The 20,345-nt window shown below is 39.9% G+C and overlaps 2 protein-coding genes across 5 annotated transcripts in view; one reads left to right on the top strand and one right to left on the bottom strand.

Annotated features, from left to right (window-relative positions):
- The window catches only part of TEX10 (testis expressed 10), a 58,049-nt gene extending 56,793 nt beyond the window's left edge, over window positions 1-1,256 (top strand). The window contains exon 16 of the mRNA XM_082044742.1: window positions 1,019-1,256. Coding sequence (XP_081900868.1) covers window positions 1,019-1,132 — 114 coding nt within the window. The 3' untranslated portion in view covers window positions 1,133-1,256. The remainder of the gene's footprint in view (window positions 1-1,018) is intronic.
- A 121-nt stretch (window positions 1,257-1,377) lies between these two features.
- The window catches only part of INVS (inversin), a 90,290-nt gene continuing 71,322 nt past the window's right edge, over window positions 1,378-20,345 (bottom strand). For all 4 annotated transcript variants that reach the window (XM_082044738.1, XM_082044740.1, XM_082044739.1 and 1 more), the window contains 5 exons: window positions 15,747-16,048; window positions 11,178-11,988; window positions 6,073-6,305; window positions 5,050-5,130; window positions 1,378-2,416 (listed from right to left, as the gene is read on the bottom strand). In XM_082044738.1, the coding sequence (XP_081900864.1) occupies window positions 2,301-2,416; window positions 5,050-5,130; window positions 6,073-6,305; window positions 11,178-11,988; window positions 15,747-16,048 (1,543 nt within the window). In that variant the 3' untranslated portion in view covers window positions 1,378-2,300. The remainder of the gene's footprint in view (window positions 2,417-5,049; window positions 5,131-6,072; window positions 6,306-11,177; window positions 11,989-15,746; window positions 16,049-20,345) is intronic.

Genomic DNA, 20,345 nt, shown 5'->3' with positions numbered 1-20,345 from the left:
TGAGACAGTTGTGAAGTTGAGCTTGTACCAGCCCAGTGTCCCTGGGCAGCAGTTGGCTTCTTAACAAAATGCACTGGAAGCACGTTACCCGCACAGCCTGAGAGCTGCCCAAAATAAGAAACTCATCATTTCTGTTTATTGGAGCAGGGCTATACAGGTGTAGAAGTTATTAAACCAGACAAACTCTCTTAAATATGTACGGTACAGAATATATTCTCTTTCAAATATTGCAAAACCTAGCGCTTCTATTAATGTGTCTACGTTCCAGTAGTTTTGAGACTATTACAGCTGCTTCTCCAAAAAAGAAAAATATCTGAAACCGCCTTTACACAAAGCTCTTAACTAGTGTTGAGCAGAGAGAGCTGGTATGTCCTACAGGTTTTAATAAGTAAGCCTCACGTATCCAATTAGTAGCTTTTAAATGGTCTATTACCAGCAAACCTCAATGGTGGTGAAAGCAGATGGAAGAGAGGATCATCATGCACCTTCTCTGACAGAGAATGAGGTGGTTGGCTTCCTTTGGTGTTGAAAATGCCTCAGCAAGTTTTTGTGATGTTCCACTGTGGGTGGGTTGTGTTTGGGGTTTTTTTAACCACTGATGAATGTTAAGGAAAGGGAGTTACTGGCCTCCTGGCTGTGCTCGTTCTGTAGACTGGGGTATTGAGCTCTGCTGCTTTAGTAGAACCATGCTCATTTGCATTTTAATTGACTTCTAAATTGCCGAACTGGAAAGTAAGCAAGGTGCTATAAGGAAGAGTAAGGAAATCACAGCTGGTGTAATTCACACACTTCATAATGTGCCACTGACTCAGTGTACCAAGTAGTAACACTTTATTATTTCAGCTTTACCAGACGTACCATGTTGAAATGTATAAATGAGAAGAATGACGTTGCTGTGTGCAGTGAACGAGGCCATCGCCACCTTTAACAGCGCACCTGTTTAACTGTGAAAACAAAGCAAAGCTTTGCAAGTGCTGGTGGTGAAACTGAGTTTTACCTTTTTTCCCCTTCTTTGCAGACACTGAAGAGCGGTGAAGTTCAGGAGCAGTGGCTGACAGACCTCCATTACTGTTTCAACATCTACCTTGCCTCTCACCCCCAGGGACCCGGCCCTGTGAACGCGGTATATTGAAGAGGTCGAACTGCATTTGTTGTAAAGCATTTCCTTCTATTTAGTTTTGAATGGAAGATGTTGGAACAAAGCTTGTCAATTTTTTTGTAAGTGAAACAGAATAAAAATTTTACAAAGAACCGCACACCTCTGTTGCCTTTCTTTTCAAGTAGACATTCCCGGCAGTTGTTCTTGTAGATGCTGTGACCGCGGTGATGGGTGTTGAAGGAAATCCAGTCTCCTTGAAGCTTCAGTGCTTGCCAAGGAACAGACTTATATTGACTCCAATCATCTATTATTTCTAAGCATCATATTAATTTAAAAAAATATGTAATACTAGCTGGAAGAAAAAAATAGAAAAACAATGTACTTTGAAACTAGAGTAACATCTTTTTATTTTTGCAGTTCATATTTTTAAATACTTTGTGCAAGGTAAATAATGCTGGCAGCTCCAAAGCTATTATAAGAACAAGTTTTCTTCTAGAATAAGTCCCATCTTGCTTTCTGTAGAAACTCTTTTTGTGCATGTATAAAAATAGTTATGAATGCAGAAGAAACTGGTGATAATCTCAAAGGGAAGAAAACATACCCCACCCCTAACAATTTCCATAGGCTGTGGGAAGCAATGTATTTACTGAGTGTTTTTTTGTCAACATCTCTTCCTTCCAAACCCATAGCTAGCTAAGAAACAATTGTTTCATTAGTACAGAAGTGGAGCGTTAAGGTTCTTTGGTTCCTGTTTGGATTTTGAAATATTATTATATTTGATAAATTTGAGGGGAAATCACATGGCAGTCTTCAAACCTGTTACATCTTTAGTACAGTTTCCCACTCCTTTGAAACTATGTTTGATGAACACATTCAAAATTTCTACTTTGGACAAAGGAAAACTTTGGGAGCCCCTGCAACTCTGTTGTAATGCTGGGCTTAGTGCTTCATTTTCTGTTTCCAAATAAAATTCAGATTTCATCCTGTCAGTAAATAAGTTAACAGTTGCATTTAAAAACTTAACTTGTACACAAAAATAAAATGAGTGCAACTCCTTAGAAGTCTGCTTGGCATGTAATGTGGAGATAATACAAAAATTGAAAATGTGTTCAAGTTTAATATGTTGTAGATGACTTGTATGTTATGAAATATAACAGTTGTACCGGAATGTGCTTTTTAAATTCCAAACATTCAGTTTTGCTTAGTGCTTGAGTCTTGTATTTTTTGATTTTGCAGCAGTGGTTGGTCTCATGTTGTATGAAAATTGTTTTGATTTTCCCATGTTCTCCAGCAAATTAACACACTGCAGGTTGTTTACTGTAAAAGAACAAAATAGGTTTGGTGAGTAACTCTAGTGGATAAAAATAAGTTTCATCTACGCTCTATTCTAGATTTCATAAACAATGAAATCTACCCTTTGGTCTCCAACACAATGCTCTTGCCTGGGCTTGATGAAGAGCAGCAAGAGGTTTTGTTGAGCATTATTTAGCAATGTCAGGTACTGGGTCATTTCTAGGGGGCAGAGGAAACTCTTCCAGGGCTAAAGTGAGGAGTCTCTGAATTATTAGAAAGCAAAAATTTGAGTCTGGCTGGATGCCTGGACTCATTCAATGTGTTTTTATTTACTGTATTATGCTACAAATAATATGTGTGTTTTCCTTCCCCAGTTTTGTGGAGATTGGATGTAAACATTTTGGTGCTTTATCCCATTCTAGCCAGGGTCATCCCGAGTGCAAATCTGAACGTTTCACTGAAGGGGTGAAGCCAGCACATGGCAAGGGCCTCTTTCTAATGCTAAGGATTGCAAAACCTCCTCCTTTACCATTCTATAAGCACACTTTAATGTCCACAGTGAAATAAAAGAGGGGCTTATCTGTCTGGCCTGCTGCAGAGAACCTCTTCAGATGCCATTTATTTAATTGACAAAAGCAATCTCTTTAATTAAAAAAAAAAAAAGTATATGAAAAAGGAACAACTTTCAAGTTCCTAAATGTTTTAATTATAACAATCATAAGGGCTCCATTTGCCAGAATATTTTGAAGCACATACCCAATGTTCGTACATCCCATCGCACTCTCCTTTTCCACCTGTCACCCTCTGCCCCCTGCACTCATTTGTACATTTCTTTCAGTAACTTCTCCATGTCCCCACTCCAAAGTGTTTGGGCTGCTTACGCCCGTAAGTTTAAGTGAGTTTGGTGTCAGTCCATGTCACAGATTTGTCACTTTGTCCTTTTTCCAGCAGCTCTAGGAACATTAAAGCTCGGGCTGACAGTCTTCACCTTCCCAGCTGTACCTTCCGTAAGAGAAGAATCAGTCGGCACAGTCCAGTCTGACCTACGTCAGAACTGGAGTATCTGGCATTAGCCACTGACAGCTCTGAACTTTTCCAACAAACGTAATGTTGTCGTGCACAAAGGCAGGCAGATGAGAAACATGTTATTGTCTTTAAGCACAGGCTAAAGTTCCCTGAGCTCCTGTTAGGTGAATGAAAGTAGGTAGTGTTCTAAAGGCACTGGGCAGAGTTCCTATCACTATCCTACTCGTCACCAAGTTATGAAAGCAAAGGACACTCAGATCTCTAAAGAAAGCCTTTTTATTTCAGAAGACAGGGAGATCTGTTGCCCTGAAAAGTTAAACGAAAAGAAGCATTATTTGCTAAAGCTCTTCTAAAATTTAGATTCCTATCTGCATGAAGAGGTGGCAATCAAACACCTGTCTGGTCAAGCCTCTTAATTAAAACAGTTTTCAAACAGTGAACAGAAAAAAGCCTCTGTCTCTTAGTGAGGCAGAAACTTACTTACCTATAATTCTAACAAACTCCAGGATGAGTCTGCTGTCAGATTTCCTTCTGACTTCAGAATTTTGTTAAATTAGTGGAAAAATGTATTTTACTTCCCTTTGCAAATTATCTGAACTACTGTCTTGGAGTGTTTGCTTTGTTGCTATCTGGCCGTGGCTGCCCCAGAATGACACGTGAGACAACCATGAAGACCAAATGTGCAATGAGGAGCTAAAACATCATATGGCGAAGGGCTAACAGAACTATAGCTTCCATTCCTAAGTGCATAATATGCCTGAAACAGCCTTAAAAAGGCATTTAGTAAAGAAGTACTCGGAGAGACAACCATGTACTCCATTTTTAAGCCAGCTGTCAATGCCATGTGCATGAAAGTTCCAGCTGTTAATGACCTAGATTATACTTCTACAATCACTGGGTTTTGATGCTTTCCTGTTTTACACGCCGTAGCCCCATCTGTCCACCTGCACAGCTCAAGAGCCTCAATTGTGCCAACCCTGATGCCCCAGTACCAATTGTATACACAAAATTTTGTCTGCAACAGAACTAAGGCCTTCCCAAGGAAGACCTGGTACCGACTGCATGGCTTCTGAGTTTAACAAAATCATGCATTTATTTTTTGGTTGAGTCTTAAAACTTAACTGCAACTAAAATGCTATGAAATGATTGAGGCTCTGTGCACAGCGTGGGAACTCTGTTATGCCATTTTAGAAGAAAGAGCAGCACTATGCACTAAACCATGTATTTCAGACAAACAGGTGTGTAAATTCTTGGCACACGTAGAAATCTGCTCTCTTCTATAGGACTAGTAATGTTTGTGCTGCTGAACCAAAGTATGAGCGTCTGTAAGCTATTATTTTAACCACAGGTGAACATTATCCGGCTTCTTACTGTACAAGTGCATTATATTAAGGTCTTTCCTACTAACAGCCCAGTGAAAATAGGTTTTCATACAAATGACTCGAGAAAAGTGCACAGCTCAAATAAGTCAAAATGTAGCGAAAAAAGAGTGGAGTTCGGTAGTAGTTAGTTCTATGTTTTGGTATGAAATCCCAGCTCTTGAGCAGATTTTTTTTTCTTAGAATTCTAAGCTGAGACGAATCTCACATGTATATAAACATCAAACTATTCTTAAAATGTGTGTGTCTTACCTGAGACCAGCTGCACGTCAGAAAGTTTCAGCTTAGAAGGAGCTCTTGTTGGCTGACACACTTTGCCTTCCTGAGAACGTCCTTTAACAAACAATATGAACAGCTCTGTGTTTATTCACATAAAGATGTGGTTAGGTATAGCTAGAAACTACTCAACCAGGTTACACCATTATTTTATCCTAAAAATTATTCTCATTTATGATGAGGAAACTCATGAGACTATTTCTATATGACAAAAAATTGTGACAACCACAACAGGACTTAGGTAAAGTTAAAACACATCTTGTGGATGCTATAAAAGAAGGAAAATAACATTATGAGCTTCATTTATTTAATCATTTTTGGCTATCTAAACAACAGAGCCCTGATAGAAGGGACTAGTAAATAGCTACAGTTAGCACATCCTTACTCCATCAGTGAGCCATGCTGCTGAGGAACTCAAGGTTTAAAGCAATGCTGTTTCTCTACCCTTCCTTTGCACCCTACATACAGGTGTAGTGCAAAGCAGTGCAGTGTTACCAGAAAAGACGATCTTCCAAAAAAACAGCAGCTGTTTTCAAACAAGAAAGTTACTCACACGGAATAAGACAGTATTCTTCACATGGAAATGTTTGAAAAACAGTACCAAACCGAACCAGTTGAAAACAATGCTTAGAAAAAATAAACCACGATCCAGAGAGCCACGGTGCGTCCGTACAGCCACCTATCCCCAGTTCAACTGCTCTGTTTCCACATGGGTATCTGGGAGCGGCTCTGGCAACAGAATTATTGGGTTGCTCAGGGCCTGTGCTGGAATAACACTGTGTGGGGATTCAAACAGCTTGAGCAGCTGCTATTTTAAATCACCAAAGTGTTTGGTGTTTTTTCAACCTGAAACAAAAATACAATTACCCAGCACACCTGAGATTCAGACTAATTTTTATAAATAGTTGAAATTCCTAACAATTTGGTGAGAAGTGTACAGAAGGATGCACTCTGTTACAAAAATAAAAGCATAGCTATTTAAAGTGAAGACAAAATTACCATAGATCTGCTTAAGGATGGACTGCTTGCTGGTTTTTACAGCTGAGCTGGTTTTGTTCATGGATTTCAGATTTTTACATGACGGAGCTGCTTTCAGGGGGCTGTGGTTCAGCTGTTTCTCCCAAGCAACCTGAATGAAGAAGGCAGCTGTCTCTTGTCTCCATTTGTCTTCGTCTTCCTTGCACTGCCGCTTCGCACCAAGAAGCTGAAACAAGCGCTGTCTGAGCTGGTAACTAGAGAGCAGAAAAGAGAAGAGCACTTGTTTTAGGTGACCTGCTTTAACTTTGGTGCTTTCCACGCATCAGTTCACATGGCGGATTACACGAGTAGCTGGGAAAACAGAACTCCCACTGATGTGCTAAGTCATCTGGATAAGAAATGTTTGCTCAGAAGAAAAAGTAGGAGCTGGGTTCAATTCTGGAGGCGCCCACTATTTCACACAGCTAACAGAGATGTGGCATTACAGGTGTCGAAAGTTCCAGGACTGCAACATAATTTAGAGAAAATCTGGAGAAGACAAATCCTATAAATACTTATGATATAACAGTATAATCAATACTTTTTTTCTCATTTTCACTATATTCACAGCTTAGTAACACCAAGTTTTCTCGTGTGCTTTACCACTTTGTATTCTCGGTCAATCAGTGCGACACACAAGCCAAATCGACCTCTTATGGGTTCATGTCCTCTACAGAAAACTGAGCTGCTTCCCATCCCTCCTCTGAAGATGCTCCCCTCACCTTGTGTTCAGCAATCTCTCTGTGCTTCTTTTCCCCTTCCCTCCAAAGAGTCCCTGTCTTTCAACCCAACCTTGCCACAGCTGATTATCTGTCCTTCTTCCCACTTTGGTGGGAAGCCACCAGCAACAAGGAGTTGTTTGGTGTTTGTTTGGTTTGTTTTGTTTTTTCCTTGAATCAGATGTAAGTATTCGATCAGATATTGGCATTTCACACTCACAAGTCAATTAACTGGCCTAGCAATTGACTCTGAATCTTCCTGGTATAAACCTGTCACAAAGGACCACTGTGTAACACTTGTAAAATATTAATTATAAGCGTTTGGTAACAGGCCAAAACACGTCAATCATCATCCCCTCTGGCATTCTACTGGATGCCCCCATCAGGGGAATGAGGAAGGAGGGAGAAAGAGATGATTTTGTTCTTTTGCTCCATCTACAACAAGTTCTAAATTAAAACAAAAGACAACACAACCAGATAAATTATAAGCCAATGAAGTATATATCATTCAAACAAGACAGCAGCCTTATACAGAAAAGGAGTACACAACAGAGTGCCAAAGGGGGATGACAAGCTCAGGTATATTCCAAATAATTTAAAAATTTCAATAAGCTTAGTAAATTACCTCTGTGAAATTTGCTAGTTGAGACAAATGTATTTAATCTTAATTTAGTGGAGCTTCAGAATTCAGGCATGTACTGTTACACAGCTCATTAAATTACCTAACAAAGGTGGTGAGCAACTGCATCTTACTAATGAATGCCCATAGTGCCTACGAGTTGCAAAGCACTGTATGAAATCAGAACGGGAGCGTTATTAAGAGATGGAGGAAAAAAAGAAGATCCGGTTTTGTTAAATAACACGTCACTTTGAACTTTTCAAGGGGGTAAGAGAGGAAGAGAAAGTGAAGAGGGGGCACAATGACAGTGAGGTGCTAACATAACTGGAGCTAAGGAGGGGTTATGTGAATGCCACTGCAGGAAAAACAACTGCAGAAAAGAATATTAAGCTTTTCTCCTGGAATTTGGTAATTCTTGCCAGAAGCCTTTGCTGACACATGAAATGACCCATTCACAAGCACTCCACCTTTGCACCCAGCTGTGTTTTCATGTTTGTAGACAGGTTCTGGTAGTTTTTAGCAACAAGAAAAGAGCTGTGAGGCTCCGACACTGCGAAGCTGTGTGCAGTTGGCTTTAGAGCACACGCACCTTTTTAAATTCAGCTCTCCTGGAACAGATCATTCTGATCCTCGTGAGAAAAAAAGAATGGGACCAAGTTTGATGTGGTGCCTTAACAAAATACCCGATACCTAGTCAACAAAGCTACTGCACAAAAACAAAACATGGAAAATATGTGCAAAATGACGATGCTGGTATTCAGATTTATTTTTACAGAAGCTCGGTTCTTAAAAACTACTGCTGGTCAAAGTGTGCATGTAGCAGTAACATATAGAAAAAGACACAGCTTGAGTTGAGCAGGAGAACAACAGGGACAGCAAACAACTTATTTATTTGCAGCTTCTGGTGACTCACTGTGGACCCCAGAGAACAGCACAGGCCTCAGTGTCCCCACGAGAGCGAGCCAGACACAGATCTATAAGCCTCAACGAGCAGGATGAACAATTAACCTTTGGCAAGACACACACCTTAAGATACACTTTTGAGGGCTACATTTGTAAAGTTTGTGGACTGTGGGAATTGAAACATTTTCCCAAGAAAGGCAAGTTTAATATACTTAAGTAGTCCAGTGCCACTCTGTTGTAGCTCACAATAGCGCTCAGTAAACTGACAATAAGTAAATGACGACTACCAAATTTGCAGCGAGACAAAGGTATTTAATCCTAATTTAAAGAAACGCCAGAACTCAAGCATGGACTTCTACATGTTTCTAATGTTGAATTATGTATTAATGATGTATAACGTATAATTCCATTGCTGTCTACAAGTACAGGCTATTTACCAGTGCAAGCCTGGAACCAAAAGACAAAACACAGGACTGAGCGGGACCCACAGCCACACAGTAGGTACCTGCTGAAGAGCTGTAATTTGGTGTACAGTGAATGGGAGATGGGGTGTTTTGGAGGGAGAGACAGAGTAAGTGACATATTAGTAGTCAGCACATACAGCCGCCCAGCATGGGCCAGCTGGAAATACTCACTGCGACCCCTTGGCAGGCAGGCGACTTGGGATCCACATCCTAAAATACCCACGCCACCTCTTTTTTTGAGATACATGAACTCTGCTCCCAAGGAAGAGGCAGAACTCTCTTATTTTTTTAAAAAAGAAACATAATTGCTGTGGTAATAGCCCAGCAACTGGGAGGAAATCTGGCCCACCTTCACAGAGAAGGGAGGAGGGAAGCGTGGCTCTTGCTAACGCTGCAGTGCCCCCAACTCAGCATCGCTGCCCAACAAACTGTTTGGTGTTCTGCATCAAAACAATCACTGAAATAAATGCATTACGATATTGCTGCAAATTTTATGAACTCCTTCGAAGCTCTAGTGACAGTAAACTGGCTGCAGACGTGACAAAATGACACTGGAGGAACTGCCGAACTAATCTCTCCTGCACTCTTGAAGAATTTATGATCCTCGTCAGTGTTCCATAAGATGTGAGTTTTGCAAACAGAACAGTTATATTCATTTTTCTTTATGAATTCTTTAAATAACAAACATCATTTAAACAATCTTTAATCCCCACAATTTCCAAAGTGGTGTAAGGAAGTGCCCACACTTCTGGCTGAGGGAGCACACTGCCGCTCTTCCAGCAGGCAGGGGGATTGGACAGGATGATCTTTCGAGGTCCCTTTTAATCCCTAACATTCTGTGATTCTGCGTGTGTGACAGTTTAGAGAGATCTATCAAAAATATTTATAGGCAAAACTGCAAGTGGCATGCAAAGATTTCTACATAGGTAAGCTAGCTCAACACAAGGCTTTAGATCCCAGTTCTTGTGAGGAAATCTGCACAAGCACTCGCTACACATCTTTAAGCTTTGACTGCGCCTACTCCTCTGTAAGGAATTTACTTCAGTGCTAAGTGGACACAGCACGGCCTTCAGAAGCAATAGTATCACTTAGGGATATACCCTCCTAACCTGCACCTGCCTTACGTTACCTTTTGAGGGTCTGAACACATAAGACAAGAATTTGGGATCTAAATTAGAAAAGAAGGCCAAGCAGGACATTGCCAGCACTGAGCTGATTACACAGCGTGTGGAAAAATGCAGGAAGGCAGGCAATATTTATTCAGCCTCCAGCAAGCAGTGGAGAGAGCTGATGGCAAAGTGGTGGATCACTGAAGACGTGGCTGCTTTGCTTTGCAGCTCAGTGTGGGTAGAACCATAGAATTGTTTTGGTTGGAAAAGCCCTTTAAGATCATTGAGTCCAACTGTTAACCCAACATGGCCAAGTTCACCACTAAACCATGTCCCTAAGAGCCTCATCTACACATCTTTTAAACACCTCCAGGGATGGTGACTCAACCACTTCCCTGGGCAGCCTGTTCCAATGTCTGACAACCCTTTCTGTGAGGAAATGTTTCCTAATATCCAATCTGAACCTCCCCTGGTGCAACTTGAGGACATTTCCTCTTGTCCTATCACTTGCTGTTTGGATGAAGAGACCAACCCCCTCCATGCTACAACCTCCTTTCAGGTAGTTGCAGAGAGCGATCAGGTCTCCCCTCAGCCTCCTTTTCTCCAGGCTGAACAGCCCCAGTTCCCTCAGCTGCTCCTCATCAGACTTGTGCTCCAGGCCCCTCACCAGCTTCGTTGCCCTTCTCTGAACTCTCTCCAGCACCTCAATGTCTTTCTTGTAGTGAGGGGCCCAAAACTGAACACAGGATTCAAGGTGGGTCCTCAACAGTGCTGAGTATAGGAAGAAACCCTCTCCGAGTTTCCAAATCTCTTTCAGTTTGGTTCTCCAGTCAAAACGCAGGTCAGAATACAATTTCAGGTGTGTCAGTAAATGGTACTGAAGGATCTGGTTACGAAAAGCTTTTTCCAGAAAAAAACCCCATATCCATACACATGCAAGTTTGCTAATGAACATGACAGCAGTGAACTCTTGGCTTAGGCAAATCTTGATGGGCACTCTAAAGAAGTATCAGTGCTTGAAATAGAAATTTAATAACTTCTCCAATTATTAAAAGTAATCACTCACATTGCACTTTTTATGAACTTACTAATGTAATTCTAGGTGACTGGAACACACTTCTACTTGTTTGGTGAAAGATTATTAAATTCCTGATTTAGCACTGGTAATGTTGTAAGCTAAAGGACCAAATAAAGCACACTGCCAACAACCCTAATTTAATTTCCATCTACTTGTATCTCACTCTTCTCTAGCTACTGAAACAGCAGTTCTTACCTTCTCCACGTCCTCTGTATGACTGTAGCAGCATAGTTCTTCTTCCGAAACAGCTCTTTCCTTTTTCTTTCTTTTTCTATAATCTGCATTCGAATCTCTAAAGGGATTAGTTCAATATTTGTACTTTGCCATGCGACAGAACATAATTGATCATCTGCACTCCTGGATCCGATTACGCCTGCTTTTTCCAAGTTCCAGCTGTCATCAGGAGCAGAACAAGCCACTGGGTTTCTTGGCACAGTTCCAGTAGGTTCTCCCTCAGCAGACAATAAAGGGGAGGCCTTTTTTGCTAATTCGGTATTTCCCACTTTGTTAGTTTGTTCTCCAGCATTCCTGCTGTCACTGCGGGTGTTTACAAACACCGTTTTGGCAGTTCCCGGTCTACTGGAGCCAGCTGGTGAACATCGCTCGTCATTTACCTCTTTATTTCTGGATTTCTGCTGATGCCTTTTGCCTTTGGAAGCAGCTTCGCACTGCTTCGGGTTTCTCACCATTCCACCAGTACAACTGAGGCTGCAGAAGAACGCAGCTGTTCCCTCGCAATGGTCCCTGTTGCCAGATGAAGACTGACTTTGATCTCTTAATTTTTCCCCAGCACTAGCAGTCCTACAAGCAGACGGGGTCCGCCTCCTGCTCCTCCGAGCACAAGTACGTGTCGCCTCGGCACTGTGCTCCCTGGGCTTCTCTCCATCCAGTTCTGCCGCGGCTGCAACCTGCTGATGTTTCGCTTCCACTTTTGTTCCCTCTTTTGCTTTGCCACAATGGAACTGGACACAAGTTGACTTGCTTTTGCTGTGTTTCCTCAGTGAATCTTTAGACAGAGAAATGAAAAACAAGCAAAACATTGTTTATGATGTCTCTATTTTTTTACCTTTGAAGCACACCAGGATTTACAGAAATGAAAAGACACTTTAAGTGGGAAGAATCAGAAGAGGACACAACTGCCTGTAATGGTGCAGTCCCAAAATTCTTAATTTCCTTACTGTTCTAGAAGGATCTTTCTTTCTCACAGCACAACCTTCTGCTGGAGCCACCCTGTGTCCTGGCCCATGGTGACAGACAGGACAACCCACTGACCCAGGAAACCCAGAGCTCTTGGCTTCTCAGCACTTCCCTTGACAGCCTACATGAAACTAGGATGTCCTTCCCATTTCTCCCTCGCTCCTGGGTGGTAACTGCTTCTCAGGGCTCCTGTGAGGATGACTCGGAAGCCAGGCTGAAATGCAAAACTGAAAATCTCCCACCCACCATCCACACATCTTCATTTTGTCTGGAAACAAACAGGAGAACAAACACATAGACCAGGCAGGATGAAACGAAGCAGAGTGTTAAAGGGTAGGTAAGAGGGAGAAAAAAAGAAATGGATCTTTGATATACTAAAATCACATAACATCTTCTGAATCATCCAAAACCTGGTGAAACCATGCTGTATTTATCCTTACTGTAATGCCTTCACAGGATGCTCTTTTCACCCGATAACAGAATATGGCACATTAACAGATTATACAGAAGAAACTAATGACTAACATCAATGAAGTCTCCAGTGAAGAAGATTTATCACAGTGACAGGTCAGTATGGGCTGAGAGGCTACTCTAACTTATACGTGATTGTCATATGGGTAGATAGCCCTGTATGTTCTGGGTTGGAGGAAAAAAAAACCCCACTATTATTAATTTAATTAATGATTTCTTATGTGTTTGGATCTAGTATTTTAATCTCCCAGAATGGAGAAGGAAATTCCCTCTCTCTTGTATTACACCAGGGGAACAGACAATTTAAAAATGTGCCTTCTGGTGCCAAGATTTCTACGGGCATAATCCCACTCCCAACAAAGCCAAAGGAAAAAAACTCAGTGCCATCAATAAAACCAGTATAGGTCTGACAGTCAGTTTAAATGTATGAAATTCCCAGCACTGTCTCAACACTATTTTGATCTCTCAACAAGGAAAAAGAACACGGCTTTTTAAAAAAGGCCTCGTCATTCTGAACTCACCAAAACCTGGCTCCTGGGATGCACGTACAGAATGCGTAACACTTTTTTACTTCAACCATAAGACATTTAAGTACTATGTGCAAAACTTCCAAATCCGAACAACTGGGTAACTGGATAATGGGAGAAAAGTGTAATTTAAGTATTCTAGCTCGTCTTTGGTAGCTGAAATAAACTTTCTTAGAAAGGAAAACCAAGCTATGACAGGTACAGAACACAAAAAAGAACTTACCTGTTTGTGCTACAGTCAAGACAAATGAGATAACATACAAAGGAAAGAGGATTTGACTTCTCTGTGACGAACAGATCAGGAAAGACCCACCAACTAAATCACAGTTTTCAGAGCCCACAGGATCTAAATTTATATTTAATTCCAATAAAACATCCAATTAAGTCCATCAAAGTTTTGGTCACAAGAGCATTGATTAAAACACCTAATGAGAACTGATTTAAGAACTTCATTACTTGATCCTTGATACATCAACTTTCCCGGCATCATTTCAACAGCAAAAAGAGATGCATGCCTAAAAATAGCATAACATTTTATTTCAAACACAGGCTTTTTGGATTGGGCAAGAAGGGGCCTTCTTTAGAATCTCTTTAGGTAAACTGGTCTCACTGTAGAAGCAAGTAGACGTGTTACACATTTTCAGAAGTGCCTTAAGAGTTTTCTTCTCATCATGTTCAATGCTCATGATGAAAAAAGATAATAAACAATAGCAAAGAATCTTCTATTGAAAAGTAAAACTCTCTCTCTTGCAGAAATTATATTCTGCTTTTAAAGACACATTGAAAAGCAAAAAATCTCCACCCAATAGCCTATATGATTTTAAAATCTTACTTGTAGAACCATCACCATGGAAAAATTATCTTGGCAAAGCTACATCAGGAAATCTCCAACTAAAGGGAAGCCTTCAATCAAAAGTCCAAGCTATATGCTGCTGACATTTGCTGCTGGTTAGAATTCGCTACGTTACTGTGAAGGGTAGTGTAGACAACTCAACATAAATGTGTCTTTTCAAATAAAAGTATCAATATTAGAATTCTCTGCAGAAAATTTGGCAAATTCAGTCCTGATCTCCGCAGTCTGTTTGACTTTATAGCCCCTGTTTCCCATCAGTTACCCACTACCTACTTCCTTAGGTCACTCTCCCAGTGCAAAACTGTTATATTTGCTCCAAGAAACAGTGGGAATCTGAAGCAATGCAATTTCCATTGTCATAACCAATGGGAGATTTTGGCTAAGAATGGATACTGAAGTAAAAGAAAAGGCTGTTTGTTCCTCTTTTATAGTTTCTTTGTCCTTCTCCTTCTCTTGTCCTCCCTGCACTGTTGTAATCCTCCCCACAGCTTTCTCTCTCTTTCCCCTTTTTTCCATAATTATCAATTTCTCCTCGTTATGTTCATTACAGGTATCCATTTTTCTCTTGGAAACTACTGTGTCTGATTATTCTTATGTGTTTTACTTCACCACTTGAATATTTCAATTAACGTAAAGTTAATACACATGCAGGTAAAGCTTAATTTTTAACACCTCTGTTTATCATTGCTTCGCTCTCTTCGTATAAGTTAGGCTAAAATATATATATGTCTGCTTTTACTCTGACAATATAGTCAAGTATTCTGTTTACCAACACAGTTCCATGTAAAAGCTGAAGAAATCTAGGTAAAATGATTCAGTAGAACAGCTCTTCGACTTTATTTTCTTTTGGATTATTACAATATTCTAATTAGCAGAACTTCCAGAGGAATTAGCGGAAGTTTTACATCTGAGGAGTTCTTGCACCTTACCTTAAATAAACTCCTTATCCCATTTTTGCTTTTAATAATAACGAAGATACTTTAACATTACTAGTCTTTAAAGATTTGAGCCATGGGCTCTTGTAACTGGCTGAAGTCAGAACTGATTCTAATGTCATTAAAATCTGTATCTCGCAAAACTAATACAGGAGTGGTCAAGAAATTATGATAAACGGATGTTGTATTTACAGACAGAACAAAAGAGTGCAGCAAGGCAAGAAAAGTAACAGAAAGAGCTTTGACACACAGTTTCATAGTAGCATTTCTAGAAACAATCTCACTTCTCAATAAAATATCCCAGAGTGTTGTCAACAAGAGGGCTTCAGAGACAAATCACGGGAGAATCCTGCCATGGAGAATGAAGCTGCCTGCACAGCTCCCTCTGTGTGCTGGAGATGTCACTTTTAGAACAATTTTATCCTCACTTTAACCTTGTTTAAATACAAGAGTTACCATTTCTCCACTAACATTCTTCAGGTATCTCACAGATATGCCAAACATCTTTAACCTCATTTTCTCCAAACATTAATACTAATAGAACAACTCCCAACAGCCTGTTCTCACGTATTTTAGGTATTTTTACAGACACCACAGATACTGGTATTTTTGACTGAAGTTGACAGAACACAAGCAGTAAAATAATCTGTATCTATCCTATATGAATTGCTTAAATAACAAAAGAATAAGAAATGATAGAAAATAAAACAAGTCCTATATATAAAACACGCCTAGATATGGACAGAAATGATAATCAGGAAAATTAAAAGAGATTACAAACCTTGCCTGATTTTATGCCCTTCACTCTGAGGCTCTGCTGACAGGCAACTCTCCTTTGGTGTCCCTCTGCTGTGAGAAACTTGAGGTGAACCTCTACTGTTTCTCCCTGGCTGGATTTGTGACACAGTGAGGGACAGAGGTCTCTTATTCTGTATATCAGTGGGTTTACTGGGCAACTGTGAGATGCTAGTAGTCTTCTCTCGATTTGCAGGATTCTGCTGGACTTGAAACCTATTTGGTTCCACGTTCTGCGGCCCTTTCTGTAGCTTGGCTTCTTTTCTCTTGCTTTCTTCTTCACGTTTCCTGCAATTATAGACAATACCATAATAAAACCTTGACTAAAACATTTATTTTTTTTGGTGAGAAAGGGACACCTGTTGCACTGAAGTGTCTTAGCTTGATCCAAACCACAACTGACTTGCAGCTACAGCCAAATGAAGGTTCAGTCCTTATAAGCCAGCTGCCCATCCAGTTTGCAGCAGTTTCAACTGATTCTAAAATGCTCTCTTATTGAAAGCAATGAAACTCAGGGGTTTTATAAATGCAGAAAAATGAAAAGAAGGATTTGAAAAGGTGTCAGAAGAACCATGATACTAATAGCTATGTTTTGAATTAGTAACAAACAATGCTTTAATAGAAGTACTACTGCAATACATTGTATTTGAAAAGCAGAAAACTTTTATTAAATATGTCATCTCTTTGAAAATTATTTTGCGTACTAACCTGTATCATACTTAATACAATTATAAACCAACTTCCAACCAGCTACAGATACTAACTTGCTGCTAAATATTAATTGTTGGCAGATAATTAAAGAATTTAATTTACCTAAATGGATTACACGTTGTACAAATGATAAATCCTGAAAATACGATATGTGAATTAAAAATTTGTGAGCACAGAGTATGCCATTACAATTATGACATATGGTTTTCGAAAATGAAAGAAAGTCACACATCTCTCAAATAGTGTAGGTCTAAAAGAGAATTTGGACAAGATTAGGAAAGGTGCACCTGTTGAATACAGTTTTGCAGCCTATTTTGAAATACAGTGGGATATCATTGCACTTTAGCTCTTAAATTCTTCCTCTTACAAAGCAGAATAAACCAAGTAGCACATAGCGAACATTCCATACATACCTACCTACCACTGCATTTGTTTTTATAAATTAAGTACGGGTTGCAAGATGAAGTGACACTTTTCCTGTTGGAACGGACAGGTGGTAAATGTCGTATCATGTAGCTGCCTGATATTTCAACTTGCTTCCAACGCCACGACACGGTTTGCAGACTGTTGACACAGGGGCTCACAGCGCAGCATATGACAGGTTAGTTATGAGCGCACCAGCCTCGGCTCCTGCAAGTCCTATCAATGCCAGTAAATGTCACTTCAGCCCCAGCTGCCAAGGAGAAGCCTTAACTTTACCTGTCAGTACTATCTTACCAAGTACACTCTGCGGAAGAAGCTGATTGAACTTTGTACCTGAAAAGCTGCTAATTGATCTGAAAAATACACTCAGGGCAGCCTGAGGTTCAGTATTCCCTCTGGCACGGAAGAAAAGTGGCTAGTTCAAAATAATATTGGCATTCCACACGCAGACTACATGGGGATGTCTGTCTCGTGTATAGTATGGATCTCACTGCCACTACCCTGCTGTTTGAGCTGATAAATCCAATCTTACTATTCACAGAATAGTAATTTCATTTTCTTCACAAGAATCAAGCTGCCTATTACCAGTATCCTCCATTCAGGGTATTAGAAAAGAAAGTGCAAGAGAGGTTGTGCAATACACAATCAAGCCCGAGGAGCCTGCACTTTTTGGATGAACAGATTAACTCAAAACATTAACTTCAGCAACATGCCAGTTGTAAAGTTTTTGAAATGACACAGGACTAGAAGTTGAAAAGAAGTAAAAGGGGATTTTTTTTAAAAAAGGTCATGTTTGTGTGCTAATTTTGTCAGCTGAAACTGATGAAATAATAAATGGAAGGGATTTCAAAGCTCCCTATTCATAGACCATCATCCTAATTGTCACAGGAAAGATGAATTGATTAACAGACTCCTGAAGAACACTTGTGAACCTTCCCTTGTGGTTTACTTTATTTAGTTAGAAATACAGCTTGGTTTACAATGAAGGTTGTTTTCAAAATGAAAATTTCCAAGTTTTACTGTTGTCTGAGTTGAGAAACTGGGTTTCCTGAAAAAGTAAAGCAAGTAGACAAGTTCCTAACTTAAGCGTTCTCAGTCATTCTCAGGAGGATCCAAATATTGGTGCTGAAGTTAGAAAAATACTCTGTGATAACAGAGCTGGCATGCCAAAACTTTCCACTTTATTTGCAACAGAATTTTGTTCTGAATGGTCGTAAATTTGTATTTCATTACAAAATTGAGCGAATGGAAACTGAGCCTTTAGCAGATGGAAATGAACAGTTTCAGCCTTAAGCATTTGTGAAAACACAGAGATGCTTTGAATTTTTGATCCTGCTAAAATGAAACCAACCTTTCCTATTCTGTTAAGAACACTTTGCTTTTTGCATCTGCTCTGTGGAAGACATTTTAAATATAGAACATGTCCATGTACCTGTAGAGCGTTTCTAAAGTTATCCTTGCAAAAAATGTTACTTAAAAAAATCATAACTCAAAATAGATCTCCAGGTATGATCCTACTGCTGCTGAAGCTTTACCTGAACCACGAGGAGTTATATTTTGTGTTGTATAAATAGCCATCTCCTGCTATACAGTCTAATACGATGTTTGTTTTTGAAAGCAAGTCACTGTTGAATCACAACACCTGTAGCTTATGATCTCCTACAACCTTTTAACAGATAGTCCTTAACAAAAATGCTAAAAAGACAGTGAATTTCCGTCCAGTATTCCTATGTTGATTGGTCTTGCCAAATGTGTAGAGGTGTCTGTTTATACTTACCTAACCACCTATTTTTTCCTCAACCATTTCTCATATGTATTAACAGCATTCCGATTTCTGCTTTAGTCTTCAATGTGCTTACAACTCTTAGGCACCTTGGTGACATTTGGAAATTTGACATTTTACTTCTTAAATGAAAATACTTTATATTATCAGATTCAGAACGTGGAATTCTCATTGATATACGCTTCTGGTTTAAAGTTCCACCATTAAACTACTCTTTGCTATGTTCTTCCAAGCAGCTTTTACTTGTAGTAGTTTAATTCAAGCTACTTTGCCCAACATTGCTAATGAGAATGGCACATGGGAAAGTATGAAAACTTCAGGCAAGTCTGAATGACAGCTACTCTATCATCTCCATGGCCACAAAACTTGCTATTCTGTCACAAAGTAAAATTGAGTCGTTTTGATGTTGGCTCTTAGTAAATTCAAAGCAACCATCACTTGCTTTCTGATGTTCCAGATACATAGAAGTTTGACTGCTCATTCTGAGATAAGAAAGGTATGGAGTTCCTGTAATGAGTCCAGTGAAAGGTCACGGAGAAGCTTAAGGGGCTGGAGCATCTTTCATATGAGAAACAGCAGAGCGAGCTGGGACTGCTCAGCCTGGACAAGAAAGGGCTCAAGGGGGAATCTCATCTATGTCCATAAATACCTGGTGGGAAGGAATGAAGAAGATGGAGCCAGACTGTTCACAGTAGCACCCACTGACAGCACAGCAGGCAATAAATATAAATGAGAACTCATTAAATTCTGTCTGAACACAAGAAAACACCTTTTTCTTTTTTTTTTTTTTACCATGAGCAAGTTGCCCAGAGGGGTTGTGGAGTTTCCATTTGCATAGATATTCAAAACCTGAGTGGACATGGTCCTGCAGAAGCTGTTCTAGGTGACCCTGTTTGAGCAAGGGCAGGGGTGAGCCACATGATCTCAAAAGGTCCCTTCTAACCTCAACAATTCTGTGGTTCTTGGGAATGAAGTTTATAAGTCTACAGACTCCTTCCTCCTTGAGAATGCAGACACTGCTAATTTTGTGAATTCTCCAGTCCCACCAGTCTTCATAAAGTTTTTAAGAGTAGCAATTTTAAGATGATATCACCTAGTTTTCTAAATATCTCAGACTCAATTTTATCAGGCCAAGCTGATCTACAAACATCTCGTGCATCTGATAAGTCTCTAAACTCTTGCTTCAGAATTTTAGCCTGCACTTCGGCCCTTCGTTACTAGTGTGAATTCCACTTGCTCATGGACATCATTTGACATTTAAGAAAGACCGGAGCAAAAAAAAAAGAACACTTCAGCCTTCTTAGCATCACTTGTAGACCAACTGTTTCTTTGTTCTTCCTTTAAAAATGTGTACGTTTACAATGATTCATTGTGAATCCTTCACATCCCTTGCTAGTTGTTCTTATTTTGCACCTCAGCTTGTTTAATTTTATCATCATATGTTATTACTACCCCTAATTTTAGTCATTGCACTAAATTCTGACTATATGCCTTCCCTTTACAGGTTGCTGAAAGGCTCATTAGTTCTCTCGTTACACATATTTTCTCAGACTGCAGGCCTTACTGGCAGTTTTTTTAAGAACCTCATGATCTACTTGTACTCACTTGCTGCTAGAACATTTTTATAAATCTGTTGAAGGCTGTTTAATTGAACTGTTTTATTTTCTT

The sequence above is a fragment of the Streptopelia decaocto genome (genome assembly GCF_964273445.1).
Source record: "Streptopelia decaocto genome assembly, chromosome: 2".
Taxonomy (NCBI): Eukaryota; Metazoa; Chordata; class Aves; order Columbiformes; family Columbidae; genus Streptopelia; species Streptopelia decaocto.
The sequence above is the reverse complement of the archived record's forward strand: the minus strand, read 5'-3'. Positions and strand labels throughout refer to the sequence as shown.